The following is an 18,950-nucleotide window of genomic DNA, read 5'->3' on the forward strand; positions in this document are numbered from 1 at the left end:
TACAACTAAGTACAATCTCTATGACACCATGGTGCCTGTGTTCACCTACAACTAAGTACAATCTCTATGACACCATGGTACCTGTGTTGACCTACAACTAAGTACAATCTCTATGATACCATGGTGCTTGTGTTACAACAAAGTACAATCTCTATGACACCATGGTGCCTGTGTTACAACTAAGTACAATCTCTATGACACCATGATGCCTGTGTTACAACTAAGTACAATCTCTATGACACCATGGTGCCTGTGTTACAACTAAGTACAATCTCTATGACACCATGGTGCCTGTGTTACAACAAAGTACAATCTCTATGACACCATGGTGCCTGTGTTACAACTTAGTACAATCTCTATGACACCATGGTACCTGTGTTGACCTACAACTAAGTACAATCTCTATGACACCATGGTACCTGTGTTGACCTACAACTAAGTATAATCTCTATGACACTATGGTGCATGTGTTGGTCTACAACTAAGTACAATCTCTATGACACCATGGCAGTGTTTCTTCCAGACTTTTTTCTCCGGGGGGGGGGGGGCACTTGAAATCTTCGGGGGGGGGGGGGCGGTAGACTTTCTTCGGGGGGGCGGACACTGTTAAAAGTAAATATTTTCTATATAAATTATATAAATTTCATTTCGTTCGGGGGGGGGGGGGGGGGGGGGAAGGTAAAAAAATTTCGGGGGGGGGGGGGGGGGGGGGCTTCGTCCCCCCGAAGAGATGCCTGGAAGAAACTCTGCACCATGGTGCCTGTGTTGACCTACATGTTGGCCTAGTGTTCACTACACGTATCCGTGGTAATCGTAATCGTGATACGTGTTTAAGATAGTCCATATGTGAACATAAACAGATTTACCCGGACAAAAGTACCGCTAATACTTTAGGATTACTTCACATCGCTTCTGCCCTACCACCCACCGGGGCGGGGAGGGTTGGGAAACCTTGCGCCAACGTCACGCCATTCAATGAAAGCGCGTTATTTATGGGGCCTATATAAGCACCGGTCTCACTGGTTTGATGAGACCTTCAGGCCGAGGCTCGTGATGTCTCTACTTTTGCTGGTTCATAGGCCCAGTGGCATTTATTTATTGCTTTGTTGCTGTCAGTACATTACTCTACGGCTAAATAAAATGCCTACATATATACATATATATATATATATATATATATATATATATATATATATATATATATATATATATATATATATATATATATATATATATATATATATATATATATATATATATATATGTGTGTGTGTGTGTGTGTAAATATATATGAATATTATATATTGGTGGCGTAAATATATATATATATATATATATATATATATATATATATATATATATACATGCTAGGATCAATTTATATACACGCAAAACTAAAGTATATAAATATATTTATATTAATGCTTCTAGATATATAAACATGCATCATATATATATATATATATATATATATATATATATATATATATATATATATATATATATATATATATATATATATATATATATATATATATATATACAGATGTATGTATGTGTATGTGATGTTAATTTTAAACTGTTATTCACAAGATGTGACAATACATTAGACCAGGGGTCTCCAAACTACGGCCCGCGGGACGGATGCGGCCCGCGATGTCCTCTTATCCGGCCCGCGGAGATCTTTTTGTCCACGGAAAAAACGTTTGTTGGTGATGGCTAAGGAACTTTGCCCAGAAAAATCAAAGACATGCCTGGAAGAAACTGGCCCCCGAACAGAAATTTGATACTTAATGCGGCCCTCGGGCTAAAAAGTGTGTAGACCCTTGCATTAGACTGTCGTGTTTATCAATTTATCAATGAAACAGATTGCTTGTTTCCCCTAGTGTATTGTATTTATCAATGAAACAGATTGCCCGTCTATCCCCGTATGTTGTGACATGTGGACAGAGTTTCTTCCAGGCATCTCTTCGGGGGGGCGAAGCCCCCCCGAAAAATTTTTACCGCCCCCCCGAACGAAATGAAATTTATATAATTTATATAGAAAATATATACTTTTAACAGTGTCCGCCCCCCCGAAGAAAGTTTACCGCCCCCCCGAAGATTTCAAGTGCCCCCCCGGAGAAAAAAGTCTGGAAGAAACACTGCATGTGGATAAAAAAAACAAACAACATAAACTACGTATGACGTGTAGCGAGGTAATCTGACGAGTAAACACTAGAACTGTGTTGTCATCTGACTGTACTCGAGTTAAGGGCAGGTTAAACCCCCAAATTGAAATTTAGGTGTTAGGACTTTTTTGAGTGATAAGGAAGTTGTAACTAGCATAGTATATGAAAAAAATGCAAAAAAAATCACTAAAAAATTATGGTTTTGTGAAAATATTTTCTAAAAAGTGTCATTTTTAGGGTAAAATAGCTCAAAATTAGCTCTCATTGAAATCAAAATAACACAGCTTCTGTTTGTCAGAATAACACAAATCTTTAATATAGTGTAATATACGCAATTACAAAAAAGTTGAACTAAAACAATTAGAAAATAATAAAAAATTGATTTTAGCCAAATTTTTTAAATGTGAGACCTAAAATGTTTCCAAAAAGTAGGGAGTAGACTTTTTTTTTATAAAATGAGAAGTTTCAAAGATATAGAAATTCTTTTAGCTCAACTTTACAAACAGTGTTTAGTAAACATGTGTGCAAAATTTCAGCTAAATATCTCAAGTAGTTTTTGAGTTATAATGATTTAACTGGTACAATTTTGTTGAAAAGTAACATTTTGAGAAAAACGCTAAATAGTGAAAAATATACTAAATTTGAAAAAAACGAGAAAAAGCGAAAACTATACCAAATAAGTCATTTTTAAAACCTTCCAGTTACATAAATTGCATCTGGGGCCTCTTACTCAGCAATAAGAACATCTATTTCAGTTAGTTTTTAATTTTTATGTTGCTAATTAATACAACTATATTTTTCTCACTTTTTTATTTTTGCCTTTTATCAGCCTCCTGAATTTTCCTAATTTGTACCGGCTGTTGTTAATATAATGACGTATATATCGTGACTCAGTGGCTTAGCGAGGTCCGGTGTCACCCGGTGCGGCACTTAATGGTGTTGCCCCCCCCCCCCTCCCCCAGAGGCTTAGCGACCCTTCCCGGGGAAAAACTTTCAAATTTTCGATTTGCACCCCCTCCTCAAATTTTCGATTAGCACCCTCTCAAACTTTCGATTTTCACCCCCCCCCCTCAAGTTTTTCTCTATATATTTTACTATTTTTTGCCTTGGTGTCACCCCCCATCCCCTAAACGGTATCGTGACTCTATTTAAGTGAAATATCATCTAATTTATAGTCGTAGTGTCGCTAGTTCATCTCATACATAAAGCTGCTGCAGTACCCATTGTCCATTGTAGGTAATGTGTGAAAGGAAACTGTCTTGCTTTAGAACATTGTAGGCATATGTAGGGCACCTATTTGCGTGCTTGGTCTACCAAGTTTGAATTTTTAATCTGGCGGATTCATTTCGGACAATGCGCAATTCGACTCGCCTTTCCTGAGCGACTTCCTGCATCTAGAGACCTCAAGGTCGGCACTGTGTTTAAATATAGCTCCATCGTGATGTCACAGAGACTTCCGGCATCTAGAGAAATGTCAAGGTCGGCACTGTGTTTAAATATAGCTTCATTGTGATGTCAAGGTCGGCACTGTGTTTAAATATAGCTCCATCGTGTTGTCATAGAGACTTCCTGGATCTACAGACATCAAGGTTGGCACTGTGTTTAAATATAGCTCCATCGTGATGTCAAGGTCGGCACTGTGTTTAAATATAGCTCCATCGTGTTGTCATAGAGACTTCCTGGATCTACAGACATCAAGGTTGGCACTGTGTTTAAATATAGCTCCATCGTGATGTCAAGGTCGGCACTGTGTTTAAATATAGCTCCATCGTGTTGTCATAGAGACTTCCTGGATCTACAGACATCAAGGTTGGCACTGTGTTTAAATATAGCTCCATCGTGATGTCAAGGTCGGCACTGTGTTTAAATATAGCTCCATCGTGTTGTCATAGAGACTTCCTGGATCTACAGACATCAAGGTCGGCACTGTGTTTAAATATAGCTCCATCGTGATGTCAAGGTCGGCACTGTGTTTAAATATAGCTCCATTGTGATGTCATAGAGACTTCCTGGATCTACAGACATCAAGGTCGGCACTGTGTTTAAATATAGCTCCATCGTGATGTCAAGGTCGGCACTGTGTTTAAATATAGCTCCATCGTGATGTCAAGGTCGGCACTGTGTTTAAATATAGCTCCATCGTGATGTCATAGAGACTTCCTGGATCTACAGACATCAAGGTTGGCACTGTGTTTAAATATAGCTCCATCGTGATGTCAAGGTCGGCACTGTGTTTAAATATAGCTCCATTGTGATGTCAAGGTCGGCACTGTGTTTAAATATAGCTCCATCGTGATGTCACAGAGACTTCCTGGATCTAGAGACATCAAGGTCGGCACTGTGTTTAAATATAGCTCCATCGTGATGTCAAGGTCGGCACTGTGTTTAAATATAGCTCCATCGTGATGTCAAGGTCGGCACTGTGTTTAAATATAGCTCCATTGTGATGTCACCCTACAACGCCTGTCACGACAACTGACGCCGACATTTGACACGTGACCTCAACTAATTGTCGTCTCATATATTCTAAGAAGCCAGACAGCGGATCTCCGTTTTCATTTACAACAAATAAATTGAAATACGCCCTGGCATGGTCTCTCTGTGACAAAGTCAATTATCTGCGCACTGCTTGTATCCTGCTATCGTCTATCCTACTGCATGTAAGATGTAATAGATCTACTTGGAATAGTGATGTAATTAAAAAAAACAACTTAAAGGTATATTCCATATCAGTTTTTCTCCGGGAGGCGGGGGGGGGGGGGAGGGGGGCACTTGAAATTTCCGGGGACGGACAAAAATTTCCGAGGGTGGAGGGCGGTCATCGTTAAAAGTATATATTTTCTGCCTGGAAGAAACATTGTACCAAATTCATGTATATTTCTGACATTTAGTATAAACAATCCAACCGCACACATTGCAAGTGAAAATAGACGTTTATGTTGTTTACACTTAGTTACATGCATTTTGTTTTACACTTATAAGCTACCCGCATCCATTACATATACAAGTACATTCTTTACATACACATTTTATAGAAAAATTGGCGGAATGTTCGAGAATAATATTTGACTCAACAGATTTGAAATGTTACATAATATCTTTCTTTTGACCATGCCGGTACTAAAATAAACATGAGCCCTTCAGCGCCACGTCCCACCACCAAACGACATCACCCATATCTCGAAAAAAGATTTTTAAAATTTTTTTTTTTTACAAAAGTATGAAGTTAAACATTAGTTTTCTTCTACGCTTAGTTTGTTTCTCTGTACCCACGGTAGCAAAGTTAAACTCCTCTATCTAGCACAACGCTTAACCCATTGTTCCAGAATAATGTTAAACCTGCAGAAGTGCAGATATCAGAGGGAACATCAGTAGCACTAGACAGCAGATATAAGAGGGAACGTCAGTAGCACTAGACATCAGATATCTGTTGGGAACATTAGTAGCACTAGACAGCAGATATCAGAGGGGAACATCAGTAGCACTAGACAGCAGATAACAGAGGGAACATCAGTAGCACTAGACAGCAGATATCAGAGGGGAACATCAGTAGCACTAGACAGCAGATATCAGAGGGAACATCAGTAGCACTAGACAGCAGATATCAGACGGGAACATCAGTAGCACTAGACAGCAGATATCAGACGGGAACATCAGTAGCACTAGACAGCAGATATCATAGGGGAACATTAGTAGCACTAGACAGCAGATATCATAGGGGAACATCAGTAGCACTAGACAGCAGATATCTGATGGGAACATTAGTAGCACTAGACAGCAGATATCAGAGGGAACATCAGTAGCACTAGATAGCAGATGTAAGAGGGTAACATCAGTAGCACCAGACAGCAGATATCAGACTGGGAACATCAGTAGCACTAGATAGCAGATATCAGACGGGAACATCAGTAGCACTAGACGGCTGATATAAAAGGGGAACATCAGTAGCACAAGAGAGCAGATATCAGACGGGAACATCAGTAGCACTAGACAGCAGATATAAAAGGGGAACATCAGTAGCACTAGACAGCAGATATCAGAGGGGAACATCAGTAGCACTAGACAGCAGATATCTGATGGGAACATCAGTAGCACTAGAGAGCAGATAGACGGGAACATCAGTAGCACTAAAGAGCAGATATCAGACGGGAACATCAGTAGCACTAGACAGCAGATATCATAGGGGAACATCAGTAGCACTAGACAGCAGATATCAGACGGGAACATCAGTAGCACTAGACAGCAGATATCAGATGGTAACATCAGTAGCACTAGACAGCAGATATAAAAGGGGAACATCAGTAGCACTAGACAGCAGATATCAGACGGGAACATCAGTAGCACTAGACAGCAGATATCAGATGGTAACATCAGTAGCACTAGACAGCAGATATAAAAGGGGAACATCAGTAGCACTAGACAGCAGATATCAGACGGGAACATCAGTAGCACTAGACAGCAGAGATCAGAGCTAACATCAGTAGCACTAGACAGAAGATATCAGACGGAACATCAGTAGCACTAGACAGCAGATATTAGAGGAGAACATCCTTAGCACTAGACAGCAGATATTAGAGCTAACATCAGTAGCATTAGACAGCAGATATCAGACTGGGAACATCAGTAGCACTAGACAGCAGATATCAGACTGGGAACATCAGTAGCACTAGACAGCAGATATAAGAGGGAACATCAGTAGCACTAGACAGCAGATATCAGGCGGGAACATCAGTAGCACTAGACAGCAGATATCAGACTCTGAACATCAGTAGCACTAGACAGCAGATATCAGACGGGAACATCAGTAGCACTAGACAGCAGATATAAAAGGGGAACATCAGTAGCACTAGACAGCAGATATCAGATGGGAACATCAGTAGCACTAGACAGCAGATATCAGAGAGAACATTAGTAGCACTAGAGAGCAGATATCAGACGGGAACATCAGTAGCACTAGACAGCAGATATTAGAGGAGAACATCCTTAGCACTAGACAGCAGATATTAGAGCTAACATCAGTAGCACTAGACATCAGATATCAGACTGGTAACATCAGTAGCACTAGACAGCAGATATATGACGGAACATCAGTAGCACTAGACAGCAGATATCAGACGGGAACATCAGTAGCACTAGACAGCAGATATCTGATGAGAACATCAGTAGCACTAGACAGCAGATATCAGACGGGAACATCAGTAGCACTAGATAGACAGCAGATATCAGAGGGGAACATCACTAGCACTAGATAGACAGCAGATATCAGAGGGGAACATCACTAGCACTAGATAGACAGCAGATATATGATGGGAACATTAGTAGCACTAGACAGCAGATATCATAGGGGAACATCAGTAGCACTAGACAGCAGATATCTGATGGGAACATCAGTCGCACTAGACAGACGATATCAGAAAGGAACATCAGTAGCACTAGACAGCAGATAGAGGGGAACATCAGTAGCACTAGACAGCAGATATCATAGGGGAACATCAGTAGCACTAGACAGCAGATATCATAGGGGAACATCAGTAGCACTAGACAGCAGATATCTGATGGGAACATCAATAGCACTAGACAGCAGATATCTGATGAGAACATCAGTAGCACTAGACAGCAGATATCAGACGGGAACATCAGTAGCACTAGATAGACAGCAGATATCAGAGGGGAACATCACTAGCACTAGATAGACAGCAGATATCTGATGGGAACATCAGTCGCACTAGACAGACGATATCAGAAAGGAACATCAGTAGCACTAGACAGCAGATAGAGGGAAACATCAGTAGCACTAGACAGCAGATATCAGACGGGAATATCAGTAGCACTAGACAGCAGATATCATAGGGTAACATCGGTAGCACTAGAGAGCAGATATCAGACTGGGAACATCAGTAGCACTAGACAGCAGATTTCAGACGGGAATATCAGTAGCACTAGACAGCAGATATCATAGGGTAACATCGGTAGCACTAGACAGCAGATATCAGAGGGGAACATCAGTAGTACTAGACATCAGATATCAGACGGAACATCAGTAGCACTAGACAGAAGATATTAGACGGGAACATCAGTAGCACTGGATGTACAAGTGTAAGTGCAGATAATACACTTGGAACATCAGAATTACTGAAACGCAAACAACACTTGATTTTATACGCCCCTTAAGATCAATACCCCTTTTCTGGACATTAATAACCGTGACGCCCCAAGTGAAACTATTTTTATATGCAGCTACCCGTGTTGGAAAAAAATTCCCCACCAGAATATGTGGGACAAATAAACAGAGCAACAAAAGATTCGCCCCGTACCACGTGACATGAGTCACATCCGACCGCTCCCCCGCCCCGGTGTCTCAAGTCACATAGCACACAAGCAGACCTGGCTTGACGTCTGCTGGTCGTGTGGTTTCGATGTGTGCCGCTTTAGATTTGGGATCTGATCGCTGTTGATCTGTGGCCTTGTAAAGTTAAGGTGGGAGATCTTCTCAACAAATTACCGATAGGATCAAATGATACGATAGCAGAGGAATACCTAGATATAATGGAGTCATAGCAGGTGAGAGATGACTGCAGCAATTTTTGTTTATAATCAATCGTGACTTTAAATATATATATATATATATATATAAATAAATAAATAATATATATATATAAATAAATAAATAAAATATATATATATATATATATATACATATATGAGATATATATGAGTTATATGTATATCTTTACTATACAGACATATATATATATTTATATAATTATGTGTATATAATATATATATATATATATATATATATATATATATATATATATATATATATATATATATATATATATATATATATATATATATATACCATGCATGTTTAAAACATACAGACACAGACTACCCATACAGAGTTTGTGGTTTCATAAGCTCCGCTTGTGTACCAGGCAATAGCTGGTAGCTTATTAGTTTTGTATGGCTTGTGAATTGCTTCTAAGGTTGTGTCGGGTAGTTTTTGTGTGTAGGTTGGTAGATAAGATGTCGATTAGGTTGGGTCGGGTAGTTTTTGTGTGTACGTTGGTAGATAAAATGTCGATTAGGTGGGGCCGGGTGTGAGACGGGTTGCTTAAGTGTACTGTAGTAAGGTTTGGACAGCAATTTTTTAACTAGATAAGACAAGAGTTTCTCTAAGCAAAACCTCAGTGCACGTCGTCGAACAGGGTAGAGCAACTCTCTTTCAATCTGTGCTATCGGGAGACATGATTGTTCAGCTAGAATTTCAGACCGACATTGATTGATTGAAAATAAATAATCCGAAACAGCTGTGAAATACAGGTGTGGTGGACGGTTGGGTTAAAAGAGACGGGGAATAGATTTTATAAAACTTGTAGCTTCTTCTTCTTCGTTCTTAATGTTTAGTGTTGGAAGGGATCGAGCCTTATCGAATGTATCAACCATGAGCTTTTGCCTATTCGACCACGCCTCCATCACAATTAAGGATACGTGTCAACTGGTTATGCGCCATTGAGGCCATTGACTCCGATTTCAGCCTGCTTTCCTTTTAGAATTTGCTTCCATAGCCTTTGTCCAACCAAGAACAAACTACAAGGCAGCAGTTGTTTGATTTTGGGTTCGAACTCGAGACTTTTCGGTTTAGCAGCCATGAGCTTTACCGACTCGACCACGCCGTATGGTTTTTTTAACTGCTTATTGATTATATCACGAGTATGTTTGATGTTGTACTTCTACTTAGAGAAATGTCGAAGATAGCCAACCAGCTCATCACATGATTGGCTAAATAAAGAATATGTCTGTATGTACGTCGCTTACACATAGCTTTTGTCAAATCTATCCAAGCAACCATTCCTGTTTCTAATGCACTAAACTATTCATGGACCTACCCATCATTTAATCTACAAAACGATTCATGTGCCCATTTACTTTGTTTAAAAAATAATCATGCACTAATTTACAGAACGGTGTTTAAAGGACATTACGAAATATATTAAAATTGTAAAGTGACGCGAGTACTCAGTCCCCAATAGCTGTCACTTTTCGTGAGTAAATTTTCATTTTAATGGTACAAGAGGGGGGGGGGGGGGGGTATATGACCTTCCCCCCCCCCCCAGCTCCCTCCTAGCTGGGTGACTACCTACCATTCGACCACATGGTGCATCTCCAATAATCGATACCTTTTACATATCTGTGACGTCGAAAGACATTGTTTACTTCCTTACCATGATTTTTAACCCACCTGTAGTTCATGTTTACAAAACTAATATAACAATACGGAAACACAAGTTTTAAACATAAACACTTGTTTGAGTAATGGTGTCGTAAATCTTTCTCTCTCTCTTACGTAGCATCAGAAGGATTCGAACCTACGACAATAATTGTCATTTCTGTGCAGAATTATTTCAGATTGAAGACGCGTCTAGCAGGATCCATCAGTGAATGTGGGGGCGTAGGAAGACATTTGTCTTGGCAGAAACATGGTTTAACATGTCTGACATCTGGGGCAGTGTGGAGCAAGATCAGTAACTCCTGGGCCCACCAAGCTGGTCCCACAGGATAGGGTTACGTGGGATGTTGTGATGTGTTGTGTTAGACTTTAGAGGGACATTACGCTGGCTGTCGTTTGATGTTATGTGGAGTGTTGTGGACGTCATTGAAACTTTATGCCAGACGTCAAACGGACGTGATGTTGGACGTATTTCAAACTCAGAAGCCAAAGGGACGTTTTATTGGATGCAGTTAAAATTTTATGTCAGACGAATGACAGACGTAATGTTGTACTAAATTGAATCTTAATGTCAGACTGCAGATTGACGTAATCTTGGACGTCAATCTGACGTCATGCCAGCCGTCTGAAGGAAGCTAATCTGGACGTCAATGGGACGCTTATCTTATAAAATTCACGTTCCTAACCTATCTGGTTTGACATCATCACAATACAGAAAACTCACGATACATAAAATGATCTAATAAAATTCACTGATCTTAACTGATCAGGTTGAAGTCCTCACAATACATCAGTTTTATACGTAATCTTGTTTGGCCTATAGGTCATTAATATCGTACAACACAATGTGGGAATGACAACAATGATTCATTCAATGCCCGTTAGATTCCACGTCTTAATGACTGTTGTTTTAGTGAGGTGTGGATTCCACAGCTGATTTGTTTTTGTTTTCAATTACATGTGTGCTGCATTACTGACATGGTGTGCTAGTTGATGTCATGTTTTATTTCATGTTATGTTGGCCGTTGATATCATAGTTTTACGTTTTGTTTCATGTTATGTTGGCTTGTTAATGTCATAGTTTTCAGAGGCGTAGCGAACCCTCCGTGCGCCCGGGGCGATCTTTCAGTTTGGCGCCCCCCCCCCCATATATATATATATATATATATATATATATATATATATATATATATATATATGCGTGTGTGTTTGTGTGTGCGACAGTCTGGAAAAAAAAGTAACAATTACGCTCATTGTCGTTCCCTAAAACTTCACTGGACGCCAATCAAATTCCCCTTAAGATGCCGAAACGAATAAAAAGTAGAAAATCAAAAGAGTTTAGAACAGTGGGCTCCATCGAACCCGAGAGGTTCGGTAATTCAGTCTCAGGGCTTCCGCGGAGGTCAAGACACACACCCGACTCATAGGATTCACGATCGGATTGTGTCATTGTAGACGATACAACTATTAAGGAGGGTTCGGTGATTGCGCATATGAAACTGGTGGGGTTCGGTACTCCAAAAATTTAAGAACCACTGCTTGGAGTGTATTTTGTAGAAGGTGCAAGCCTTATTTGGTCAACTTTTGGTCGTGTCTTTAGAACTATTTCGATAGGTCAATATTGCAATTTTGAATTATCAGTTAGGTTGAACAAAGTAATAATCAGTACAATATACTAATTTTCTTCTCTCTTAAAATTTTGGCAAAGAGTGTTGCTTCCCATCCACCCGCTCCGTCAGTCTCCTATTTTACTGATCGGATAGCGATACAAGAATCCGTTATATTTATTTCTCTTTAATGCAGTGATCCAGGCAAGATGTAACGCAATCAAGTAAAAGTATCTGATCTATCACGATCAAGTTGAGAGAATCGTAAGAATCGTACAAAGAACTAGTCGCGTTATTACTTAGCAAAACTGGGTATTGAAATCGTACACTAAGTGTTAATACAATTGATTTCTTTTCTAAGTGTTAAAAGAGTTATCTAGCAATCGATCCAGTACAAATCCTGCGATTTTTATTAGTGAAAAAGCGCCCCACCATTTTGGACAAAAATGTTACAGCGGATTTTAAACGCCAATAGCTTTTTTTATGTTACACAATCGTAAAATACGTTTTAGTTCAATGGGTTTCTTGATATCGGTTATTTATTCCTTAATCCGGTGTGAATTTTTTCGATTTTAGTCTTCGAAAAAGCGCCCCCCCCCCCCCCCCCCCTCCCCATCTAGGAAAGCGTTTTTTTCAGTCACTGTTTCTTAAACATATACGTTTTACAGTTACACAATCAAGGTAGAAAACAGTTCAATCAGTATGCAAAGGCTCTCAGCCGTTAAATGTCTTTACTTTGACTGTTTATAATTCAAAACTGCAGCTTAAAATGAGCTTTTAAATTTTTTTCTACCCCTTTTGGCGCCCCCTTAGGGTCGGCGCCCGGGGCGGCCGCCCTCCCGCCCTCCCCTAGCTACGCCTCTGATAGTTTTACGTTTTATTTCCTGTTATGTTGGCCGTTGATGTCATAGTTTTACGTTTTATTTCATGAATATGTTGGCTTGTTAATGTCATAGTTTTACGTTTAATTTCATGTTATGTTGGGTTGTTGATGTCATAGTTTTACGTTTTATTTCATGTTATGTTGGCTTGTTATGTTATAAATATACACTTGAATTGGGTGTTATTTAATATTCGCTTTATTTGAGGTTATGTTGGCTTGGATTGTTATTGTTATAAATATAAATTAGATATCAGGTTGGGTTGTTTTGTTTGTGTTATAAATAAACGCTTTATATCGTGGTTTTTTTTTCGTTTTATTTTATTTAAACTTTATTTTACGTTTTATTTCAGGCTTTGTTAGGTTTTTCAAGGGATAAAGCCCAATGAATGGAGTTACAATCAAGAAAAACTACTGATTCTGTTGGCCTTTTTATCCTGGAATACTGCAAGTTTGTGGTATAGCAACACGATACAATGTGCGTGGATTATTCAAACATGTTAAAAATGTGCATTTAACTGCAGGAACGTCGAAACCGTAGATTTCTCATTTGTTTGAAAATAATTCTTTGGATTGTGTTAACGTGTATTGATTTAGTACAATCAAATAACGTTTAATTATATATTTTTATTATGTATACGGCTAACCTATCGCTATAACAACATAACTTAGATTTTATGCTAAACAACTACATTGTGCAATTCTATCTCTGGTATTTTGGTGAAAATATATTGCCGATACTTGTTACAACGCTTATAGCTATTTTGTTGGATTTCAATCGTTTTATTCTATTTTGTGAAACAACTACAAAGCGAGTTAGATTTGTCGTTGTAATTTGGAGATAATGTGTTCAATGGTCAGATAAAAATTGAAGAGGGAGATAAAACTGAAGTCAAGTGTCCGCTAGAAATGGCTTCCTCCTGACGATTAGAGGTGTTACATCGATGAAAGACGCAACGACATCAAAGATGTAAGTTGTGTGTGTTTGTTTAACGATGTTTGTCTAATGGTGTTTGTCTAATGATGATTGTCTAATGGTGTTTGTCTAATGGTGTTTTTTTAATGGGGTTTGTTTTATATGAGTCGGGATTTTATAGATGGCCATGTTTTAAACCAATACTAAACACATAACATACACATGACCGATAAGAAGAAAAGACCTATACCAAGACAATTGACCGGACAGATCACCAGTCAAATTACCAGACAGACATTTAACAAGACAGAAAAACAGACATTTAGCAAGACAATTGACATGACAGAAAAACGGACATTTAGCAAGACAATTGACAAGACAGAAAAACGGACATTTACCAAGACAATTGGCCAGACAGAAAAACAGACATTTAGCAAGACAATGGACAAGACAGAAAAACAGACATTTAGCAAATAATTGACAAGACAGAAAAACAGACATTTGGCAAGACAATTGACCAAACATAAAACAGATATTTAGCAAGACAATTGACCAAACAGAAGGACAGACAATTGATCAGTCAGAGGACCAGTCAGAAGAGCAGACAGACAATTGACCAAACAGAAAAACAGACATTTAGCAAAATATTTAACCAAAAACAGACATTTAACAAGACATTTAACCAAAAACAGACATTTAACAAGACATTTAACCAGAGTGCCGACCAGTCAAATGACTCGAGTTGTAAACAAACGGACAACTCACCATCACGTAATTGACTTAACCTTTGAGGCCCTCCGTTTGTTATGATAACCTGTTTGGGCGTGATCACATTTTGATATTGATTCAACTTGGAGGTTCAGATAACAGCCGTCAAGCTGTTAAAACCCGTTAGTTTATAAAGTGTATCGCCACTACAGGTCGATACTTGCTGTTGGGGTAACTCTTATCTCATCAGTATCACATGCTAGCCCTTACCTCAACATCTCACACATGCTAGCCCATACCTAAACATCTCATCAGTATCACATACTAGCCCTTACCTAAACATCTCATCAACATCACATACTAGCGCATACCTAAACATCACATCAATATCATAAGCTAGCACATACCTAAACATCTCATCAATATCATATACTAGCCCATACCTAAACATCTCATCAATATCACATAGGCTACTAGTCCGTACCTCAACTTCTCATCAATTTCACATACTAGCCCTTACCTAAACATCTCATTAATATCACATAGGCTACTAGTCCGTACCTCAACTTCTCATCAATATCACATACTAGCCCTTACCTAAACATCTCATTAATATCTTTTAGTAAGCCATACCTAAACTTCTAGTTTTTTTTTGTGTTGTCTTATAATTTCAGCATTACCACTTGCTTTTAATTTAAGAATGTATATTTATTAATTTTTTAATGTACTCAGATCTTGGTGCATATAAAATTGGCCTAATAAAGACGGGTATTTCTCACACTCTACATTAAAATTCATATCAAATATGTACATTAAAAACGGCTTCTGATTAACAGTTATTATTTCAAGAATCTCTCCGGGGTGGATAGAGGAGGGGTTAACCCCCCCCCCCTTTTCCACCCCCTTCCCATCTTAAGTATGAACGTGTCCACCAAACACGGACGAAATTCACAAAGAATAACACAAATAAATCTATTAAACTGACAATATTTTGTTTAACGGTTATTATAGTTGCAAATTCTAATATATGCTTTCAAATAAATGTGCAGGAAAACTACCCGCTTTTCCTTTTATTAACAAACGCATCATTGTCCAAATGACTGACTGACGCTCGTCTCCTGACACCGGTAAAATTATGTTTTCGATGATGTAGCCTATAAGTTAACCTGTAACATTGAACAAGATTTAATGAAGCTGATAGCATAAGTTAACCTGTAACATTGAACAAGATTTAATGAAGCTGATAGCATAAGTTAACCTGTAACATTGAACAAGATTTAATGAAGCTGATAGCATAAGTTAACCTGTAACATTGAACAAGATTTAATGAAGCTGATAGCATAAGTTAACCTGTAACATTGAACAAGATTTAATGAAGCTGATAGCATAAGTTAACCTGTAACATTGAACAAGATTTAATGAAGCTGATAGCATAAGTTAACCTGTAACATTGAACAAGATTTAATGAAGCTGATAGCATAAGTTAACCTGTAACATTGAACAAGATTTAATGAAGCTGATAGCATAAGTTAACCTGTAACATTGAACAAGATTTAATGAAGCTGATAGCATAAGTTAACCTGTAACATTGAACAAGATTTAATGAAGCTGATAGCATAAGTTAACCTGTAACATTGAACAAGATTTAATGAAGCTGATAGCATAAGTTAACCTGTAACATTGAACAAGATTTAATGAAGCTGATAGCATAAGTTAACCTGTAACATTGAACAAGATTTAATGAAGCTGATAGCATAAGTTAACCTGTAACATTGAACAAGATTTAATGAAGCTGATAGCATAAGTTAACCTGTAACATTGAACAAGATTTAATGAAGCTGATAGCATAAGTTAACCTGTAACATTGAACAAGATTTAATGAAGCTGATAGCATAAGTTAACCTGTAACATTGAATAAGATTTAATGAAGCTGATAACATAAGTTAACCTGTAACATTGAACAAGATTTAATGAAGCTGATAGCATAAGTTAACCTGTAACATTGAACAAGATTTAATGAAGCTGATACCATAAGTTAACCTGTAACATTGAACAAGATTCAATAAAACTGATTGCATAAGTTAACCTGTAACATTGAACAAGGTTTAATAAAGGTGATAGCGTAACTTTACCTGTAGCATTGAACAAGATTCAATAAAGCTGATTGCATAACTTTACCTGTAACATTGAACAAGATTCAATAAAGCTGATAGCAATCGGATATTGAACTGGAGCATCAAATCATGGGAGTAATGTAGCCCGCGGGGATCGGTGTAACGACATATACATGCACCGTGCAGTGTAAAACATTTTAAGTGATACCTCGGTTTTCGTTGATTTTTAAGTTGACTCGGTCACGGGCTTCAAAGTTTTTTCTTTCAAATGCACTTTTTTTTTGTTTGTTTGTGTAGCAATGTGATCATGTCGAGCGAGATTCCTGGCGCCCTTACTATTTCGTCTTTGATATGTTAGTTGTATCCTACTTATGGAAACCTTAGAACCAATCCCGTGTTCTAGATGAGAAAACATTATCTGCGTGCAGTTTTCTTCTGCCGAATGTTACTGCTTTAGGCAAAAATATCACAAAATCCATGATGAGAAGAAAACAATAGGTGTTGCAATGATACCTCTATGGGAATAGATATAGTATATCGCTGTAAGATTTGGTGTTTAATGTAGCGGCCGCGGCTACCGCGGGGCTATACAATATCGTTAGTCTAAATTCTGGGATAGCGTTCGTTGTTTTGTGACTACATAAATCTGGATTTGTTTTTTATAAAATACAAGACTGCTTTTATCAGAATTGTAGTAAACATTTACATCAAATCTATATAAAAGATGCATCTGCAAAACAAGACAGCAGAAGTAAAAATATTTTTGAAAGCGCAATCCATTCAAAATAATGTGCGTAAAATCTAGACATTATTCTTTGCATAAAGGTGTTGTTGACCCCTGTTACCGTGACCTAGAGGATGTGATAGTTCACCATCTGGTAGAGGCTGTCTATCCTCTTCACTATTTTATCACCGGCAGAGACTGAAATAATAGTCAGATAGAAGCAGTTAACTACAGTTAATCTAGTAACTCTAATAATTCCCCATTAATCTAGTAACTGTAATGAATTATCATTAATATAGTAGCGCTATGATTCATCGGTTCTCCTCCCTCAACTCCTCCCCGCGATCCCACAGTTGCCCATGTTTTAAAATTGTCCCACACGGAAACTATGGCAGGTTAACTAATTAATTTAGCAACCCTAATTTATGTCTTACATTAATAGTTATAACTTTCCATTTCATGTTTGATCTCAACATACTTTAAAATAAACCCGCCGAACATCAAAACAATTTGAAAAACGATTCGTTTTTAACTCCATGAACGAAAGAAAAATCTCAAAAATTATTTATCTAATTTATCTGACGTCATTAACTTATGGGTGGGGTCTAGTGTGATGCAGTTTAAAACAAATGAGATTCAAACATCGACAAACATTGTTTCAAACAAGTCTACCTTGAGATTTTGGCCATGGTTTTTTAAAATTTGCTTTATCTGAGATTTCTTTTTAACAATTATTTAACAATTATTGTTGCTACAAGGTTAAAACAGTAGACTAAACATCAGACTAAACATCAGACTAAACATCATAATAGACATCACACTAAACCGTAGATTACACATCAGACTTTACTATAGTACTGTAGAGCAAACTGCAGATTAAACATCAGACATAAAAGAAGACTAAATAGCAGACTGGACAACAGACTAAACAACAGACTAAACAACAAACTAAACAGTAGACATAAAAGAAGACTCAACAGCAGACAAGACTATGATGTTGACGAAAGATGCAGTCAAGCGGTTACAGAGCTTAACTCAGTGATTAGTTAGAGCTTTGTGATTGGTCCTTTGATAGACACAACCTGTCATGTGTCGAGGACAAACATAATGTGATGTAGCAGGGATTAGAGAAAATAATTGTCACCCAAGGTTTTCACACGGGCAGTGAAGGTGGTTAGAGTAGAATAACGATACATGGACACACAGTGACGGTGGTTAGAGTAGCATAACGATACATGGACACACAGTGACGGTGGTTAGAGTAGCATAACGATATATGGACACACATACAGTGACGGTGGTTAGAGTAGCATAACGATACATGGACACACGGTGACGGTGGTTAGAGTAGCATAACGATACATGGACACACAGTGACGGTGGTTAGAGTAGCATAACGATACATGGACACACAGTGACGGTGGTTAGAGTAGCATAACGATACATGGACACACAGTGACGGTGGTTAGAGTAGCATAACGATACATGGACACACAGTGACGGTAGTTAGAGTAGCATAATTATGTCATAGACACACAGTGACGGTGGTTAGAGTAGCATTACGATACATGTAACACAGTGACGGTGGTTAGAGTAG

The 18,950-nt window shown here is 38.2% G+C and overlaps 1 protein-coding gene across 2 annotated transcripts in view; it reads left to right on the plus strand.

Moving 5' to 3' along the window:
* Nucleotides 1-8,548: 8,548 nt before the first annotated feature.
* The window catches only part of LOC131940023 (serine-rich adhesin for platelets), a 52,366-nt gene continuing 41,964 nt past the window's right edge, over nt 8,549-18,950 (plus strand). For both annotated transcript variants that reach the window (XM_059298562.1, XM_059298563.1), the window contains exons 1-2: nt 8,549-8,732; nt 13,245-13,861. In XM_059298562.1, coding sequence (XP_059154545.1) covers nt 13,836-13,861 — 26 coding nt within the window. In that variant the 5' untranslated portion in view covers nt 8,549-8,732; nt 13,245-13,835. The remainder of the gene's footprint in view (nt 8,733-13,244; nt 13,862-18,950) is intronic.

The sequence above is a fragment of the Physella acuta genome, unplaced genomic scaffold (genome assembly GCF_028476545.2).
Source record: "Physella acuta isolate Inbredline_101_S28 unplaced genomic scaffold, ASM2847654v3 ptg000308l, whole genome shotgun sequence".
In the NCBI taxonomy this organism is placed as follows: Eukaryota; Metazoa; Mollusca; class Gastropoda; family Physidae; genus Physella; species Physella acuta.